The 19,525-nt window shown below is 50.2% G+C and overlaps 1 protein-coding gene across 1 annotated transcript; it reads left to right on the top strand.

Moving 5' to 3' along the window:
* Positions 1–3,291: 3,291 nt before the first annotated feature.
* Positions 3,292–19,190, top strand: RNF122 (ring finger protein 122). The gene is made up of 6 exons (XM_047717034.1): positions 3,292–3,743; positions 8,956–9,112; positions 15,296–15,341; positions 15,618–15,659; positions 17,508–17,590; positions 17,756–19,190. Exons 1-6 carry the CDS (start codon positions 3,719–3,721, stop codon positions 17,868–17,870), a joined length of 468 nt encoding a protein of 155 aa, XP_047572990.1. The 5' UTR covers positions 3,292–3,718; the 3' UTR covers positions 17,871–19,190.
* The last annotated feature ends 335 nt before the right edge of the window (positions 19,191–19,525 follow it).

The raw sequence follows: 19,525 nt of genomic DNA, 5'->3' as shown, positions 1-19,525 counted from the left end.
TCCAGAGACACAGAAGGATTATGTATAATTCCTAGGTTTAAAAGCAGGACCCTAAACCCCTAGCTTCTGTTTCCTTCTAGCATCCTTCAATACTTACGAAGAGCATCCCAGGGCACTGAGGTGCCTCAGTTGGCTGACTCTTGATTTCGGCTCAGCTTATAACCTCAGGGTCACGAGATCGTGATCAGTGATCAGTGATTGAGATCGTGATCAGTGGAGGCTGCTTGAGATTCTCTCCTTCCCCTCCCCACTCCATGGAGTTCCCGTGTGGGTCAGGAGCTGAGGGACAGGATGGGGAAACTGCTGCATCATGTTCCTGGGGAACCAAGGAAATTATGAACACATCTCTTCAAGAGTTGTATCAATCCCTGAAAAGTATCCTGGTACTGAGACTTCCAGGGTATCTGGACAGAGGAAGCCCAGATCTTTCACGAATAAAATGAGTGAATGATCTGATTTGCCCAAATATACAGTGAATGACTCTCAATGCCCTCAAAGAATTACATGATCCTCTCACGCAAACTTCTCTTAAGAAATAAAACAGTTATGCTGAAAAGAAATAAAATAAAAAAATAATAAATTAAAAAAAAGAAATAAAACAGTTAGTTGGATTTAATTATCAGCTTAAGACTTTATTTATATTTACTTGTGGGGGAGGTGGGGTTGGGTAGAGGGAGAGGCAGAGAATCCCAAGGAGACTCCGAGCTGAGTTTGGAGCCCAACATGGGGCTTGATCTCACCACCCAAAACCCCTGACCTGAGCTGAAATCACAAGTCAGATGCCCAACCGACTGAGCCACCCAGGTGCCCCTTAATTTTTAATTATCACTTTTTAATTATCACCGTGGTTAGCATTTTCTTCTATATCTTATGGCTGGCTGTGGAGGACCATAGAAGAGACACTCTTACTGAAGGTGAAGTGGGATGATCAAGGCTGCAGATCCCATTCTCCTCCACAGAATTACCTGGCTCTCCCCAAAGTGGTTCTCTAGCACTTGCAAGGCCTTAAAATGAGGGGGCTCCTGGGGTGTCTAAGAGGATGTTAGGGTAAGGCAGTAGGGAATGAAGAGAATCCCTGACTCCTTAGAAGTTTTCCTGGAGGCTTGTTATCACCTTGCCCTCTTTCTTTTTTTTTTTTTTTTTAAGATTTTTATTTATTTGTCAGAGAGAGAGGGAGAGAGAGTGAGCACAGGCAGACAGAATGGCAGGCAGAGGCAGAGGGAGAAGCAGGCTCCTGCTGAGCAAGGAGCCTGATGCGGGACTCGATCCCAGGACGCTGGGATCATGACCTGAGCCGAAGGCAGCTGCTTAACCAACTGAGCCACCCAGGCGTCCCACCTTGCCCTCTTTCTATGGAAGATTTAGAGACACAATTCTACTTCAGATTCCTCAAGTAACTTTGAATATATAATCTATCAGCTTCTCTACTGTGTTTCAATGTCTTCCTCAATAAAATAACCAGACATGTCTTCCTGACTCACAAGAGGCTGGGGGTCTGAACCATCATCTGGATGAGGGAGCAGGGGTAAGTTACCTAAATAGTATTGATACAATGTGGGAAATCAACTTATCTTTGATAAGACCTTTGGTCTATGAGATGCTGCGAGACTGAACCAATCTTTTCAAGTATGCGCAAGACCAGAACCCTTCAACCTGTGTCTCCCCCGTAGTAAGCTATCATTTGAGGCACAGCCCTGAGGCCACCATGGCCAGGAGGGATGAGGGAGTGGGAAGGGATGCATTGGGCTTGCCAGTTTAGAGTTCTTTAGTGTCTCCAGAGACCTTACTGAATGTTTAAAATATCAGACTTAGAACATAAATTTGACTGATAACTGAATTCATGGTCCTTGCAGTTATGACCCGAGATGTTCACTGTCCTGATTGACCAGCTCTATTCCCATGAGATTCTGAATCAGAATCTCTGAGCTCAAGGCCTGGGAGTCTGCATCTGTGACATCTCTAAACAGAAGTGATTCCCGTGGGCTCTAAAGTCTGAGGCAGAGACACGAGTTAGAGAGACCAGGTAGGAAGTTTTGCAACTGCTCAATTAATAGATAAAACGAGCTGGATCTGTTCGTGGTTCCGATCCTCAAGACCAGCTCATAGGAAAGACGTTTAAAGACAAATACGTAATTAAGTGCTAAACCAGTTGTTGCATACTGCTATGTGATTTTAGCCAAGTTATTTAATGCCTTAACCACCATGCTTTTAAATGACAAAGCACTCATATGCATAATCTTGTCTGAGTGTCACAGATTCCCAAGAGTTAGGGAAAGTAGTTATCACCTTCAATTAACAGATTAAGCTTAATTGGAAGATGAGATTGAGTCATTCTTGTTTGCTTGCTTGTTTACTGTCTGTCTCCTCGGCATTGAAAATCGCAGGAGAGTAGAACCCCGCTGACTCCGATGACCTTGGTGGGTCCCCGGAGCCACAGTGCTTGGCACAAAGTAGGTTCCTGGTGGATACATTCTGAATAAATGAAAAGACAGAAAGACAGGCAAGACAGAAATAAACAAAGGATGCAACATCAGATAAAAAGAAAGCATTCTGGCCGCGGGGGGGGGGGGGGGGTAGGGGTGGTGATTAAGAGATTCAGTCTTTCCTCTCACTGCTCTTTATCTCAACACCTGCATCGTGCTAGATGCTGAAGATTCTGCCCTTAAGGTATAGCCAGTGTCGATTTCTGAGTTTGATTCTGCTACTCTGGAACGTGGAGCCCTGTTAAGTCTACCTTAAACGTAACCTTTGGGCCTTAGTTCCTTGTTTGTGAAACGAGGGGCTGACCAAAAATGAGAGGGCAGCTCGACTTGTTCCCAGATCTCACTTTTGTAATTCATCTACTTCACCCCCTTGCTCCAGTTCCCCCTTTCGCTGCGAGCAAGGAGCGCGCTAGCAGCCACCCAGAACCAAGTCCTCGCCCACCCAGCAGAAATGTAACCAACCCCTCCCTAGAACTGGCTTCTCAGAGAGCCGTGGAAATGCGAAACAGTAACAGCTCTGCAGGCGGAAAACAATGTGGCACTAATTGTTCCGTTTCCTCCAGGTCCTCGGTGGAGGAGCCTGGACCCGGCGCGCCCCGAGCGACGCACCCCGCAACTTGCTTCTGTTTGGAGTTAAGTTTCCCGAGGACTGGGAAGGTGAAGCTGGAGGCGCCCAAGGCGCAAAGATGCTCTCCCCTAGGAGGGGGGCGGGCCTGCAGAGAAGACCCGGGGCCAGCAGGAAGGCTCTCATTGGCCGGAGGGCGGGTGACGAGCGCGGGGCGGAGTTTTCCGGGGGGAGTAAAAGGGAGGGAGGGTGTGCGCTGCCCGTGTCAGTTTCGGAGTCCCGGCGGCTCACCTTCGCGCCAAGGATCCCGAGCCCAGCTTCCTGCTGAAGCTTTTTCCCTCCTCGGCGGGCCGACTGCCTCTGCGAACTGGACGCCCCCACCCTGTTCTGCAGCGCCCTGCATCTCCCCCAGCCCGGGGCCCCTTCCTGCATTTCCTCTGTGGTGTGCTGATCCAGGGGACTTTCTGTTTTCTCCTTTTCCTTCTTTGTTGCTCTAAGACCATTCAAGCTCAAACCCCCGACTCCGGAGAGAGTTCGACTTCTGCAGAAAGGGTGCTGCCGCGGACGACACCGGTACCTCCTGCGGACCCGAAAGCCGGTGCGCCCACCCCGCCTGCCCTACCCGCCGCCTGCCTTCGTTCGCCAGAGGAAGCCAGCCGAGAGTTCATTGATGCACCCATTCCAGTGGTGTAACGGTGAGTCCGCGGGCCGGGAGGGCGAGCGGACGCTGGGCGGGCTGCAGACGAGGTCGGGCGCAAGGCTTGAGATCAGACAGAGAGCTCGCGCGCTTCCTCTTGAGCTAAGTTTCTCATGAAATGGGACCGGCGAGAAAGCGTCCTGGCGCCCAACTCGGCTCTGCACAGCGCGGAATTTGGAAAAAAAAAAAAAAAAAAAAAAAATCAGGTTTAACCCAAGGCCCGGGACCGTCTCTGAACGTGCGGCGAGCGGGGGGCGTGGGAGCTGAGGGGTTCGCGGCCTTTGTGTGGCGGCTTCGCTCATCTACCCCCTTCCTTTGCCTTTGTGCGCTCAAACTCTGGTCTTTGTTGTGGCTGTCGGAGGAGAATTAAATCCGCGCTCGGGTTGGGATCTCCTAGAGGGAGCTCAAGTTCCCGGCCTGGAACTTTGCAGGCTATTTTAAATATGTATACAATGCAGCGTGCGGGACGGGGCGCGGGGGCGGCTTCCACTGTGTCTTTGTTGGCTTCTCACTGGCTGTTACGGGCTTTGTGCTTGTGGAGGACGACGGGTTCAAGAGCATATCTTTATTGCGTTGATAAAGCCTTGCAGATTTCTCGGCGTCCTGGTACCTTTGGGTGCAGGGCCAGGCCGGCGGGAGCCGTGCTCTCTTGGTCCCAAGGCCGGGTTGCGGTACCCGCTGTGGAGCCGGGGTGGTGGCAGCACCTGCTTATCTAGTCTCTCCTCCCTCCCAGGCCTGGAGGGATGCTAAATCCACCTCACCTGAAGCTTTTTGACTTTTCAGGTGTTACAGATTGGGTTTGGAGCTGACTCCACCCATGCTACCTTAAAGGAGGGCCTTTCGTTGCAGGTCAGTTAAAAGGTATTGGTATTGGATACTAATACCTTACAGTAACTTTGGTGTTTTGACCGCGTTGTTCCAAGCTTGGAGTTTCTGGAGAAGTGGGGCGGGCATGGGGGTGGGGGCTGCAGCTGGCCTTATCTGAGCATGGTAGGCCGGCTAGTTAGAAAAGAAAGAAAAAGAAAAAAAACACCCTTGAGAGCAGACCCCTGCCAGATCTTGGATGAATTCTTTCAAACGGCTTTTGTTTTAAGGCCGGGTTTGGACAGCATGTGTATGAGCGGCCCCCATCCCCCTCTTCCTCTTGCTGGTAGGATCTAATTTCCTGAAAATGAACCGAACTGTGTGTGATAGGCCGGCATTGAGGGACAGGGGGTGGAGGATGGGGGTGAGGCCAGCCGGTGCATCCCAGCATCTGGGAAAGATTCCCGTTGGCTGGGAAAGGGAAGCATTTCCCAGACCCACTGGTCTTTCTTGGCCAGCCCTTCTCTTGACGTCATTCCAGCTCCCAGCCTGCGCACCACCGAGATGAGACCTTCTGATGTCACAGCTTTCATAGGTCAGCTGAGACAATGGAACAGAGACTTAGGAACCAAGGTGGCTGGCGCTTTATTCTGGCACTTCTATTTCTTGTGGGGTTTTTAGACCAGCAGAGGGCTTGTGCTCTTTCTTGTCATTTAAAGTGACTGATAGATCCTGTTCTTTGACTCCAAGGAGGAAGCAGTCCCTTCCCCCATCCCTTTGTTGGGGAGGTGGGGGCAGTATTTGGAGTCTCTGTTTCCTGGGGTTGGTATTCTGCCCTTACAAGTTGGAGGAAAAATGACTCCTGCTACACCTTTTGGCCAGTATGTGTCTTTACCATTTATTTTAATTATAAGGAAACATACCATTTATCTTCAGATATAACTAAATGTACCATCTCCTTAGCTATGAAGTTCTTCTCACCTATATCTTTTTTTTTTTTTAAGATTTTATTTATTGTATTTGACAGAGAGAGAGAGGTCACAAGTAGGCAGAGAGGCAGGCAGAGAGAGAGAAAAGGGAAGCAGGCTCCCCGCTGAGCAGAGAGCCCGATGTGGGGCTCAATCCCAGGATCCTGAGATCATGACCTGAGACGAACACAGAGGCTTCAACACACTGAGCCACCCAGGCGCCCTTTCTCACCTATATCTTTTTATCACATAAAGTCACAAGCTCACTGACTCATTCCTGGAAGCCCAGGGAAAGCCTCTGTCAGAAGCCTTCTTCTGACAAGAAGAGCTAAGATAGTCAAGGTAAACTGATCAGAGGCCCACAGGACAGGAAACCAATGAGGTTCTTTGGGACCCTGAAGATAACCAGGATCCAGCTCATAAAACGTGCATGGAGAGCAGGATGGATTGGGATTGGGATTAGATGCTGTTAGGACATCAGTTGTTGCTGAGGTAGGGAGCCTAGAAGCCAGGGCTTCATGTTCAGCATAGCAAGGGTAAGAGCTAATTAATCTTTTCAACAAAGTCTTTCAGGACAAGAACTACTTCTTCTGTTTTTTGTTTTCCCACAATGTCCAGGTCAGTGCATAAATCAGGCCCTCTATAATACTTGTTGGTTGACCGGTCATTCATTAGCTGAGGGCAGTTTCTGGGCAATTTTCCCAAGTATCACTCTCCTTGCTTTGAAATGGGAGCCTTTCCCAAGGGTACCAGGTTGTCTTGAAAATCAGGAGTTATTTATCTGTCAACTAGTTAATTGAAAACATGCCAAACGCTAGGCGAGGCACTGGAGAGTATACACGAGTCCAAGCCTGCCAGTCCAAGTCTGCTGTCCTCAGACTTCACGCAGACTTAGGAGTGCTCAAGCTGGTTAGAACTATTTCCCTTCTGATTTCAGGACTGTAGTCCCACCTCTACTGCCGTGCCTTCCTTGGTAGAGTGAAAGCCTTTGGGTTGTCTTTGTCCCTACACAGTAAAAATCATCCAGTCGTTCTTTGCTTTTTCATATTCAATGTCTGGCACGGTATTTGTCCTATAGTCCATATTTGAGTTCGGTTAAGTTGATGCTTGGAACAGCATTGGAGTATTCGAGAGCCAGAATGCGTGGTGCAGGCTGTGAGCCCTGTAGAATTCAAATGAAGAGAAGGCTCCTGGGATGTCATGAGGACTAGGCCTGGTGGACTTCCAGAAGGGAGATGGAGTTTCGGACAGGGAAAAAGTTGCATGAGCAAAGGTCTGGAGGCAGGTTAAGGACAGGCTGAGCAAGAAATAGTGAGATGGAGGGGACTGAGCCTGGGGCTCAGTCGTTAAGCATCTGCCTTCTGCTCAGGTCATGATCTCAGGATCCTCGGATTGATCCCTGCATCGGGCTCCCTGCTCACCAGGGAGCCTGCCTCTCTCTCTCCTCCCTGCTCCTGCTGTCTCTCACTATCTGTACCTCTCACAAATAAATAAAATCTTTAAAAAAAAAAAAAAAAAGGAGGTCTATGGTGGGTGATTCCTTAAGGTGGTGAGCTGGGGAGGTTGAAGAGACCCAGGATATGTGGGGTTAGGAAGCCTGGAAACCAGTCATGAGCTTGGGAAATAACGTGATGGGCTAAACTAGAGGAGGGACCAGACATCAATGAGGTGTCTGGGACAGAGACTTGGAATAGAATTGGGCCCATCTGAAAGAGCTTTGAAGGGAGGCTCATGATAGGGTCGCCAGATTGATGTAGGGGATGACAAGACATGAGATGTAGGATGTCAGAACTGACTTCCAATCCTTTAAACCAGTCTTCTGAGTTGTGGCAGCCCTGGAAATTATAATCTAGAATTCTGAAGTATACTTATGGGTTCTGGCTCCCAACCAAGATTCAGGTCAGTGCTTAAAACCCATGTTGAAGACTTTGAGTACGGAGGACTTTGGATACAAGCCTTCTTAGCTGCTTGAAGTTAAGAGAGCTTATTTAATAATGATTCTTTCTTCCTTGCTGAGAGGGAAAGTAAGTTTCACAGTGGCATTACAAAGATTAGACTGGTAGCCTGAGAATTTGCTTGGGATGTAGCAGGTTTATGATAGACAACCAGTTTTCTTGTCTCCACACTTGCTGAGATCCAAGAATTATATTGTGCTTGCCTTTTGGATCACTATATTTTGTCCTGGTCGCAGGACAGAACATTCTACCCAGCTTATTGTTTATATCCTGTATGTATTTTTTTTTTTTTATCGTTAAACATTACAGGAAATTTACTGATTCTCAAAACGAGTACTCCCCAAATAGAGAGTGGCTCCAGGATTGGCTCACCCAGCAGTAACTGCCATACTTTTGTCTCCTCTTCCCCTGTCCCTTCTGTCACCCTCCGCCCTTGGCTTTATATTGAAAAGTCTTCTTGTCCAGCCGTAACTTGGCTGCCCCATTCCAGTTGTCTCAGGAAGATGGGACAGTTTTCTTTGTCCGGCAGAACTTTGCTCTGTTTCTGGCCAGAACCCTGTCAACATACCTACCTCCACACCAAACCCTGGCAAGGGGAAGGTGACTATAACGATTAGTAGGCCAGTCGGGGTTTACCCTAGTCATGGGAGAAGGGGAAGCGTCTAGTGACGGGTCAGTGTTTCCCACACAGCAGGTGTAGGAATCTCCCAAGGACTTAATTAAAATGTGGATTCTGATTCATTTTGTTCAGGGTGGGCCTGAGATTTTGAATTTCTTACAAGATTTTGCATCGGATGCCAGTGTCACTATGGAAACCACGCATCGAAGCTTTGAGTAGAAAAGGGGAAAGTGGCCAGTCAAAGTAAGCGGCATCCCCTACCACTTTCTGGAACACTGGGCCCACCCTTGGGATGAACAGTTTCTATTCTGGTCCTGGTGCAGCTTGTCTGCTGAAGCGGGTGGCTTCCTAATGACAAATGACCTTTGCAGCTACACCTTGCAATTTACAAAGGGTAGTTTTTACCCTCCCACTTTGGTCCTCTCTGTTTTTGCATGACAAAGGGAAGCGTAGATAGGTAAGGTCTTAAAGGTCACCTGTCTAGGGAGAGGCAGGGTTGCCACCCAAATACCCATTTTGTCACCCGGGGCTCTGCATTTTTCTGCGGACTCTGCATTTTTCTGTGGTTCTATGAGCTTCTTGCTGATGAGATCAAGTCTTCCATTGACTCTGAATCCTTGGTCCCCTGGGTGGAGAGGAAGTTTGAAGTACTAGGTGTGTTCTCCCATTTCGCAGATGACTTACTTACCCAAGATCACACAGCTGCTCCGTGTTGGAGCTGGGATGTAGAGTTCGGCCTCTGCGTCAGAGATGTTGAGGAGCCCAGAGCCTGCCATTTTCTCTTTCCATCCTGGCCGACCGAGCACTATCAGCCCCGGTGGTCTATTTCCAGCGATAACCTTTTCCCTCTCGCTTTCTTTGCAGGGTGTTTCTGTGGCCTGGGACTGGTTAGTACCAACAAGTCCTGCTCCATGCCACCCATCAGTTTCCAGGACCTGCCTCTCAACATCTACATGGTCATCTTCGGCACGGGCATCTTCGTCTTCATGCTCAGCCTCATCTTCTGCTGCTATTTTATCAGGTGGGTGGCACCCTGGGTGGCCTCCGGGGCCGGCAGGCAGGGAGAAGGCGGCCAGGGGTTGGGGTGAGCCAAGTGAGGCTCCCTCAGCAGAGTCCCTGGCTTCCCACTGGGGCCCCTCCTCTGAGGACACAGGGCCTAGCCTGCCCTTCCCTGGGCCCCTGAGGCCTGCTATTTCTATTTTCATCGGCCTGTCAAGTTGTCCCAGTGCACGTAAGGTCACCATTGGTTGGGCTGCAGCACACCTCTTGGCCTCTTATCCTAGGGTGGTCTAGGATGACTGTCTGACCAAGTAGTATCGTGAGTCCGTCCCTTCACTGTGTCTCCACTTCCCGCTCACAACTCCGGGTAGCCAGGGCTAGGTGGCCCTCGGTCGCACCGCTGGCATGTTCCTCTGCCCTCCTGGGAAATCCTGTTGTCAGCCCTCCAGATGCTAATATTAGCAAGCTCATGTCTGGGGAGCTGGTTGTTTATTCTCTCTGGTAAGCTCTTATTTTTGATAGTGGTAGGGGAGAAAAACCCAAATCCCCTCCCAAAAAACCCCTGAAAACGTCACTTTTTCTTACTACGTAGAGATCCAGGGAAGGACTTGAGCGTGGCAGGGGCTCTTGAGGCTTCCCAAACTCCAGGAACTGTTTCTTCACCTCCTGTTGAGAGACATGGGAACTGGTGGCTGGTTTTCTACCAAAAATTTGGGGCATGACTGGTATTTAGAGTGGAAATTAAAGTAGTGTTTCTGACAAGGGCAGGCTCTTGGTATTAACAGTCCCCTCATTGTATGGGACTGTCTTGCCTACTGGGGAGTGTGGAGCATCCCTGAGCACCCTCGTGGGCCTTGGGGCCATTGTGATAACCGCTCCCTCCCCCAACAGCACACATGCGCACATGCTCACGCTTGACCAAAGGCCTGAGTAACTGTCAGCTAGAGTCTTACCAAATTATTTATTTATTTATTAAAGATTGTATTTATTTATTTGACAGAGAGCGAGATCACAAGTAGGCAGAGAGGCAGGCAGAGAGAGAGGAGGAAGCAGGCTCCCTGCTGAGCAGAGAGCCTGATACGGGGCTCTATGCCAGGACCCTGAGATCATGACCTGAACTGAAGGCAGAGGCCCAACTCACTGAGCCACCCAGGTGTCCCTTACCAAATCATTTAAATTAAGTTGAAGGAAAGAAGGAGTTCAAGCTCCCTACTGAGATATCCTGGTGGGTCTGAGTGTTTCACCTGGAGGGATGCGAGGGGGAAGGCAGATACTCCTCCGTATTCCTGAGGCAATGAGAGCTTCCTCTATAAAAGGGGAAGTGCCCTGAGTGCCCCCAGTCAGCCACTTTAGGCCTCTTCTTTCTCAGAACTTCATAAAGTTCCTGGGACTGGAGTTTTCTACTTACAAGTGTACGCAGAGAAGATAGTGGTTTATTTTCTCTCTCTTCGTACAGTTGAGTCTACAATTTGCACAAGTGGGAATGAGGGCAGCTTTTCTAGTAGCTCTCTGTCCCGCATTTCCCTTCCTCAAAGCCTATATTTTCTTCCTTAAACTTTCTGGCTTCCTGACCACCAGCCACCCCCATCTCCCCACACCAAGCAATTCATGCAGTTTCCCAGAGACTGAAGACAGAGACCTACCAAATACCAAAGGTTTATGTATCCTGCTGGGGGAGGAGTCTGCAAAAACAGCTCTATCTGGTACACACCCACGCTGCAGAGGGGCTCAGCTGAAGGAAAATCTAGAAAATCACCCAGGGCCAGGAAGTGGGTGACCAGGGTTCATTTCCTAATTCTGCCACTAATAGGATAGGTGTGACCTTGGTTTTTAACTACCATTTTAACACTTGGTAGTGTTTTCTCTGTGCTATGTTGTGACTGGTGTTTTGTGCCCCCCTCCCCCGCCCAGCATATGTATTGGCTCACTTTGTAAATGAGGAAATTCCTGCTCAGGCTCAGGCAGTGAAGGGTTTGCCCAAGGTCCTATGTCTGGGAAGATCCAGACATGGGCTAGCCTGGTGGCCATTGGCTCGAGCCTTTCAGATTCCAGACATTCGCCTTCTCTGAGTGCTAACGCCTTGAATGGGAAGTGGAGGAGCAGCTGTGGCATCCCCCAGCACCCACTTCCCGCTGGAGATCAGGGTCTCCCAGAAGGACAGGCCGGGAGCTGGGTCTCGTTGACTTATTTTTGGCCGGTTGGAGGCAAACCCGAGCAATAACCACATGATACCAAAAGCCTTCCTGACTGCGGGCCGCTTGGCACCACCTGTCCCTTCTGTTACCCCACCTTCTGTTCTGCAGCCTGCCCGAAGCCAGCTGACCCCGGAGTCTCATGGCTCCAGAGGCTCGCTGCTGTGTGGCAGCCTGTGGGTGTCTATATATAGAAAGACACACAAGCACAGAACCACTTCCTCTTGCTGCTTCTCCGTTTCCTCCACAGCCAAAATAGGCCCGGGACCCCTGCTCTCCACCTGGTGAGCTCATTAGCCAACACCAGCCTCCACTCTCCGGCTCCCCCTCGCTCCTTCTCCCCCGGTCCCCAAGAGCTGACCTCTGCCCTGCGCAGGATGGAGGGGCCAGTGAAGTACAAATAGGCAGGAAAGGAACAATTATTTTCAGGACCTGGTTGCATTGTTTGTTCCAAAAGGGAAAAGAAGCCAGGGAGAGCCCCCGGCCCTGGCTAGAAATGGTCTCATTGAAATCCGAGTATTTTTAGTAGCTTTGCTCACCCAACAGCTGAGAAGGCCACCTGTCCAAAGTTGCTGGCACTATGTCCTCTGCTGGGATGGCCCGGGTTGGCGGGGGAGGGGTTGTCTTTTGCTTTGTTTCCCTTGCAACCTTTTTTCCACCCCCCGTCTCCTCACAATGTATACCTTTCTGTTCCAGAAATCTCCACACAGGGTAAGGGCTTTCCCTGTTCTGGTAGTGCTAGGCTCGGCAGGGGTGGGGTGGGGTGGGTCCTGCCTGCTCCTGGAAGGTCCTTGACGGTGACCATTAAGTGGAGCCAGGCAGACAGAAGGGATGCGGGGGCACCCCGCACATCCCATGAAGCAAGCAGAAAGGAGCCATGGGGCAGGTAAGGCGGTGGGACACATGCAACGTGAGCCGTCCCCTCGTTCTCCGAGTTACAAACCAGGCTTCTCACCACTTCCTTATTGACTCTGCTGCATAGCTGGCCAGCACTGTCTTCCCTCAGAAGGAATGGGAACACTTCTTCCTTCCCCAGCTTTCATACCTTGCAGCCAGCTAACAGTTGTTCCTTTAGGCCTTGGAGACATCCATGTCTGCCCCCCCCCCCCCCCCCCCCCCCCCCCCCGTCGTTTGGAGGTGGGACTGAGAGCCCTGCATATGAAAGACTTTCCTGGACTAAGGAGTTCCCTGCAAAGTTAAGGCTGGGACACTGGGAGTCCTGGTTAAGCCTTTGGTCCAAACCTCCCATGACCAGAAATTCTCCAGGAGATGTGCTGCCATGGGCCACCTTAGCCCCTTGGCGTGGGACCCCACCTGGACTGGTGTTCCCTTTTTTTTTTTTTTTAGATTTTATTTATTTATTTGACAGAGAGAGACGCAGTGAGAGAGGGAACAGAAGCACGGGGGAGCGGGAGAAGCAGGCTTCCCACCAAGCAGGGAGCCTGATGCAAGGCTCGATCCCAATCAGGACCTGAGCTGAAGGCAGACGCTTAACGACTGAGCCACTCAGGCGCCCCTAGATTTTATTTTTAAGTAATCTCCACACCTGACTTGGAGCTCAAACTCAGAACCCTGAGGTCAGAGTCACATTTTCCACTGAGCGAGCAAGGCACCCGTGAACTGGAGTTGTTTTTTTAAGATTTTATTTATTTATTTTTTTAAAGATTATTTGAGGGCGCCTGGGTGGCTCAGTGGGTTAAGCCGCTGCCTTCAGCTCCGGTCATGGTCTCAGGGTCCTGGGATCGAGTCCCACATCGGGCTCTCTGCTCAGTGGGGAGCCTGCTTCCCTCTCTCTCTCTCTCTGCCTGACTCTCTGCCTACTTGTGGTCTCTGTCTGTCAAATAAATAAAATCTAAAAGAAAATAAAGATTATTTGACAGAGCACACAAGTAGGGGGAGAAGCAGGCTCCCCACTGAGCAGGGAGCCCGATGCAGGGCTCAATCCCAGGACCCTGGGATCATGACCTGAGCCCAAGGCAGCCGCTTAACCAACTGGGCCACCCAGATGCCCAAGATTTTACTTATTTTTAGAGGGAGAGAGAGGAGAGTGCAGGGGGCAGGGCAGAGAGGAAGAGGAAAGGAATCCCACACAGACTCTGTGCTGAGCAGGGAGCCCACATGGGGCTCAGTCTCACCAGCCTGAGATCATGCATGACCTGAGCCGAAACCCAGGAGTCGGGTGCTCAACTGACTGAGCCACTCAGGCCCCCTGGACTGGAGATCTTAAGAGGTTCCAGGCCTAGAGCCTCTCCGGGCCCCCTGACTTCTGTTAGGAGCAGTGGAGGAGCTGGCAGCCCGATCTGGGTCTGACCCTTGGGCACGGCTCTGCTCTGCCACGCATTTTGCACCTTCCCCTGCTCTGACTACAACTCAGCTTCTCCACACTGTCCGCAGAAAGAGCATCTTCTCTCACGCCTTTTGGTGGTGGCTCACGATTTGAAATTCTCTTCCTCTAACTCAGATCAGCACTCTTATTCTGCAAAAGGATGAATTATCTGGGGCTTTGGAAGTCATCCAGTCTCTCTCAATAACCCCACTCTCCTGGGCAAAAGCAGCCATAGACAATAGGGAAATTATGAGTAAAGCTGTGCTCAAATAAAATTTTATGGACATGGAAATTTGAGTTTCATATATTTTTCACATGACATGAAATATTCTTTTGATTTCTACTTTCTATCACTGAAGAATAAAAGCCAGTTTTCACCCCCAGGCCCTATAAAACAAGTGGTCAGCAGGCTTTGGCCTTTTGGCCAGAGTCTGCAGCACCTATTATACCCAGATGAGCTTCTGGTATTTCCTTCCAGTAACCCAGATCTGGGGTAGAAGTCATCAGTGGGGAGAGTAAGCCCCACCTAGCTCCCATGTATAGAAAGACCTAGCACTACCTGCTAAATTTGGAAAGTTTCTTTCACTGCAAATAAGACAGCATAATAATAATAATAATGCATAATCATGGTCCCAGCCATTAGTTGTGGCCTTGGGGACAAACAAGTGTTTCCCAAGTGGTCTGATATCCTTGGTATCCTTCTCAGGACAATGAAGTGTCCCGTGTAGTAGGGGAAACCGGCCAGTATGTGTCCGAGAGCTCAGGCTCTGTCGTCTGGTAGACTTTGATTCAAACCCGCCCGAGCTGGGAGACTTTGATTCAAACCCACCCACGCTGCCAGCTAGCTGTGGGGCTTGGGCAAGTTATTTAACTTTTGGGGGCTTCTGTTTTCCTCCTCTGTAGAAAGGAAACGTTCCCAATGTACATGTGTATGTTAATAGGGGTGGACACAGAGCAAGTCGTCCATAACTACTGTGGGCTTGACGCTGGGGACAGTGTGCTGTGTTTTGGCTGTGTTAGTTTTTGTTTTGTTTTTTGTTTTTTGTTTTGGTTGCTAGTTTTATATATATATATATATATATTTTTTTTTTTTTTAAATTTTTAAATTTTTTTATAAACACATAATGTATTACTAGCCCCAGGGGTACAGGTCTGTGAATCGCTAGGTTTACACAATTCTTGGCTATGTTACGTTTTATGTAGGCCACTGGCTCAAAAAATTCCCCAGGGTTAACAGACTTATTTATCTTGCCGCCCTGGCTTAATGGCGGTAACCCTTTTAAGACCATCCAACTCCTTCTGTGCACTCAGTAAGGAGCTTGATGATCTGTAGACTTGGGGAGCCTAAAGAAACCAAGGTACTGGGAAACAGCAAGGAGTAGGAATGAATAAATCTGCCAGATTGTGCTCTGCCAGGATTCTCCCGTCTCTGGGACCTGCCAGTAAGTGTTGAGGCTGCTAGGCCTGAGAAAGATCCTGGGTCTTTCTTTAATCCCCTCTGGGTGACCTGCCTGGGTCCAGACCACACTCCGTGGCATCTCTGGGATGAGACAGCCCCGTGACAAGCAGCCTCCCAGCCCCAGAGGAACGGCCCACGCAGCGTGCCTGCCTCTCCTACTCTGAATGGCTCTCTTTGTTGCAAGGCATAGCAGTAACCTCTTCTCTCCCCTTTCTCTTTCTCCCCCAGCAAACTCCGGAACCAGGCCCAGAGTGAGCGATACGGCTATAAGGAGGTAAAGTGCAGCCTCATTCCCTAAGACTTTTCCTGTCTGCTCCTGTGGAAGCTGAGGCTTTATACAGTCCTCCTGTCTGGCTTGTCCCAGGCAGTGCCTGAGGCCCTTGCCCTCCGCCAGAGGGAGAGGAAGACCCTACTGTTGCAGGGGTAGGGGGGGATGGGGACGGGGACACAGGACACGGGACACAGGAACACTGACTCCCTTCTTTGGTTGAGAGCACGTGGCCCCTGTGGTTGGCTCTTCTGACCCCGTACCTTCGCTCCGTCTTCCCAGGTGGTGCTTAAAGGAGATGCGAAGAAGTTGCAGTTATATGGGGTAAGCATGCTGGGACAGCAAGGGGGAAGGGCCCAGCTGGCAAAGCAGACGGCACCTTCTCCATCCAGCGCTCAGTCTGGGCCCTCAGGAACTTTATTATTATTGCTATTATAGTCATCATTATCTTGGTGGTCAGTAAAGCAAGGTTGATTGAGGGATAGCAACATGACAATACAAAGCTCCCAAGGAAGGAGGGGACCCAAAGGGGTTGCCCTTTCAGGAACTTTCAACCCTGTCTTCATCTCTCCTTGGACCAAATAAATGGGACTAATCCCAGTAAGTAATCTGTATGTGGAATTCATGAGGTCTGGAACTGGCACAGGCAGATGACCTAAAGGGGTCACAGAAGGGTTTGAGTGGTGGGGATGTGTGGCCCCAGGAAGGCTGCTCTGCGTAGTGCCGAAGGGGAGCGTGGGTACAGCACTCCATGCCTCAGAAAGTCCAGCCTCCCTTCCTTTTACCCCCACACGTGCACTCTGTCCTAGCCAGCGCTGGAGCTGACACGTGTATCCATCCCCGCAGTCCTTCCCGTTTCCCCTCCAGTCCTCCCCCGCCAGTCAGTAGAGCAAGTCCTTGGGTGTCTTCACACGGACTCTTCAGGAGGCCGTTTCCTCTTCCTATCCTACTTGCGTCCGTGAGATCATGTAACTTCTCTCTCAAGGCTTCCATCCGTAACCACAGACACTTGTGCACAGGGTGTGTCTGGTTGTCTGGGACCCAGAAGGATCCACAGGTATTGCTGACACAGGACAGCCTCTTTTTTTTTTTAATCTCCCCGCTTTTTTTTTCTCCCTTACAAGGGGCGGGGGAGGAGGGTAAGCAGACCCAACACGGGGCTCAATCCCAGGACCCTGAGATCATGACCTGAGCTGAAGGCAGACACTTGACCAGCCAAGCTACCCAGGTACCCCTCATCCCCCTTTTTGATACCTGCTGTTACATCTCAGCAAATAGGGGTATTTCCTGAGCCCCCCCTTGAGAGGAAGAGTTCAGCTCTGAGGTGTTGATATATAATGACAAAAAGCTGGATTCAAAGAATATTTATTTTATTTTATTTATTTTTTATTTTTTTGTCTTATTCATTTAAAAAAAGTTTTTTAAATTAACATATAATGCATTATTAGCCCCAGGGGTACAGGTCTACAAATCATCAGGTTTACACACTTCACAGCACTCACCATAGTACCTACCCTCTCCAATGTCCATAACCCAACCACCCTCTCTGGAATCAAAGAGTATTAAGTGAACACCATGTCCCCATCCTTACCTCTAGTTAATGATACATGCCCCCTTGCCAAATGTACTAGGTGAGAAAGGATTAAAAAATACTCTTCTAAAACAGTACTGGTCAATGGAAATTTCTGTGAGGATAGAAATGTCCGGCGTCTGCACAGCCCAGTGTGGGAGCTGCTCTAGTCACATTGCAGCTGCTGAGTCCTTGAAATGGAGCCGGTGCAACTGAGGAACTAAACTTTTTTTTTTTTTTTAAGATTTTATTTATTTGACAGAGATCACAAGTAGGCAGAGAGGCAGGCAGAAAGAGAGGGGGAAGCAGGCCCCCCACTGAGCAGAGAGCCCAATGCACGGCTCCATCCCAGGGCCCTGAGACCATGACCCGAGCCAAAGACCAAGGCTTTAACCCACTGAGCCACCCAGGCACCCTAAACTTTTAATTTCACCTTCATTTGGTCCAGGAAACGTGTGGTTCATGGCTACCCTCTGACTCAAGTTTCAGTGGCTGATGAGGAAACTGGGCCACAGCTTTAGTTTTCCTGGGTGGGGATGAGCTGTTGGGTGAGTGTGGTTCTTCTCTAGTCTCCTCTCATCACTGCCCCCTTCTCCCCACAGCAGACCTGTGCAGTCTGTCTGGAAGATTTCAAGGGCAAGGATGAGCTCGGTGTGCTCCCGTGCCAACATGCCTTTCACCGGAAGTAAGTGTCCGCTGTGGGGCATGTGTTATCCAGGGATGCCCTACATCCTGTCAGGACACCAGGCAAGCCGGAGGGGTTGGGCGGGGGCAAGGACAGAGATGTTCTGAGAAGCAGCTGGGCTCTGTGAGACAGACGGAACCGGCTAGTGTCTTCTTCTGCCCACAGGTGTCTGGTGAAGTGGCTAGAAGTACGCTGTGTCTGCCCGATGTGTAACAAGCCCATCGCCGGGCCCTCCGAGGCCACTCAGAGCATCGGGATCCTGTTGGATGAGCTGGTGTGAGTGTTGGCCTCTGCACCAAGACCTGGAGAAAACCCGTTGCCTCCCGGGTGCCTGGTCCCTCTGCACAGCTACTATGAACAAGACTGCTGGGTGGGGACTGACCTGCTTCTCTGAAGGGGCGCTAATGCAGGGCTGGTCCCCCACCGTCAGGGTGAGACCAGAGTTGCCCCATCTTTCTGCCTCCTGAAGCCGCCTTCCCTGCTGCTCGGAACTAATGGCATCACCCATAAAGAACACTGTATCCTGGTACTGGATTGTCTACCTGCCTGTCCCTGCTGGGGAAAAAGCCATCCATCCTTACCTGGCTCAGCACTTGGCCTTCACCCCGGGGGGTTCCCCTTAGGAGGACAGGCTGCCCTGACCTCAGAGGAGGGATAAGATGGGCTGTGCCCCACCTGTAACCTCCCGCCCCTCTTTACCCCTTGCCTAGGAAGGTGAGGAGGGGAGGAAGGAACGATCAAGGAACCAAGTGCCTCCAGCGGAAGGGAGGGAGGCTCTGTAGGAAGTCAGGAAGAGCAGGGACATAGAAAAATGAAAGTCAATGTTTACATGGGGTCTGTGGAGATCAAGGCTGACCAGCAGGCCTGCTGACTGCAGGGTAACGAACGGAGGGCAGAGACCTTCCCCCTGCTGGGATCTGTGGTGCTATCCGTTCACTCTCTTCCTCGGTTAATCTCAGAGCTTCCGATTCCGTGTTGGGGTTTGAGTGCCCCTCGAGAGGAAGGGCTTGTTCTACACTCAGATGAATTTGCAGGGGCTTTTCTAAAGGAGCAAAAGGGGCCTGGGGCTGGGGGTGTCCGAAGGTTAATTAAGGTAGCGGCAGGTACCTTCTTCCCCTCTGTAAATAGAATTTTTATACTTACTCCTCACCATCTCAGGCTTTATACATGGAACCCCCGAATGGAGGGGGTGGGGTTTTCTCCCCCCACCCGGAGTAGGTGAGGGTGGGACAAAGGTGTGTATTTAAAGAAAATTAAATTTAATAACAAGTTCTCTAACTTTCTGCCTGTGGTTGTGGCCTGTGTCTCTTGGCCCTTTTCTGCCAGCAAAGGAAACAAAGTTCTCTTACTGCTGCTTCTCACTTCCCCGTACTCAGAACTCATGCCCAGAGGTTCCCAAATCTTAAAAAAATGGAAATCGGGTTATTACCTGTATGCCATAGGACTAATATCCATGTACTTTAAGGCCTGATTAAAAATATTCTAGAAATCCGCTGAATGAGCCTGGCTTCAAGAAAGGCGTGATGTATGCCACCGTGACGTGTGTTTGAATGCCAAGATCAGTAAGACTTGAAATTAATAAAATCTGACACGAAATTCACACAATTGTGTTTTTGCCACCACTCATGGTCCAGGTTGTGACACAGAAGCTTGATCTTTCCCTTATTAAATTTTTTCTCACCTCCTTGCTGACCGTCACGGACCCATGCTACCCTCCTGCACCAACATCTCAAAAGAGTTGCATCACCAAATTTATGTGCTCAGATCTTGTAACCCACGTGCTCCAGTGTTGCTCTCGAACGTCTCAAGGGAGTATGGAATCAAGAATGGATATGCAAAATGTACTGGAAGGGCCGGGAACAATTTTCTCGGCCATCGTGAGTATGGAGCAGGTGGGCCATGGTTGCCCAGGGCAGTGGCCAATGGTCATCCCAG

The sequence above is a fragment of the Lutra lutra genome, chromosome 2 (genome assembly GCF_902655055.1).
Source record: "Lutra lutra chromosome 2, mLutLut1.2, whole genome shotgun sequence".
NCBI classification, from domain to species: domain Eukaryota; kingdom Metazoa; phylum Chordata; class Mammalia; order Carnivora; family Mustelidae; genus Lutra; species Lutra lutra.
The sequence above is the reverse complement of the archived record's forward strand: the minus strand, read 5'-3'. Positions and strand labels throughout refer to the sequence as shown.

Coding starts and splice junctions, on each gene's coding strand:
- RNF122 (XM_047717034.1), top strand. CDS start 3,719: ATGCACCCATTCCAGTGGTGTAACG. Junction 3,744..8,955: donor CCCATTCCAGTGGTGTAACG/GTGAGTCCGCGG, acceptor CTTTCTTTGCAG/GGTGTTTCTGTGGCCTGGGA. Junction 9,113..15,295: donor TTCTGCTGCTATTTTATCAG/GTGGGTGGCACC, acceptor TTTCTCCCCCAG/CAAACTCCGGAACCAGGCCC.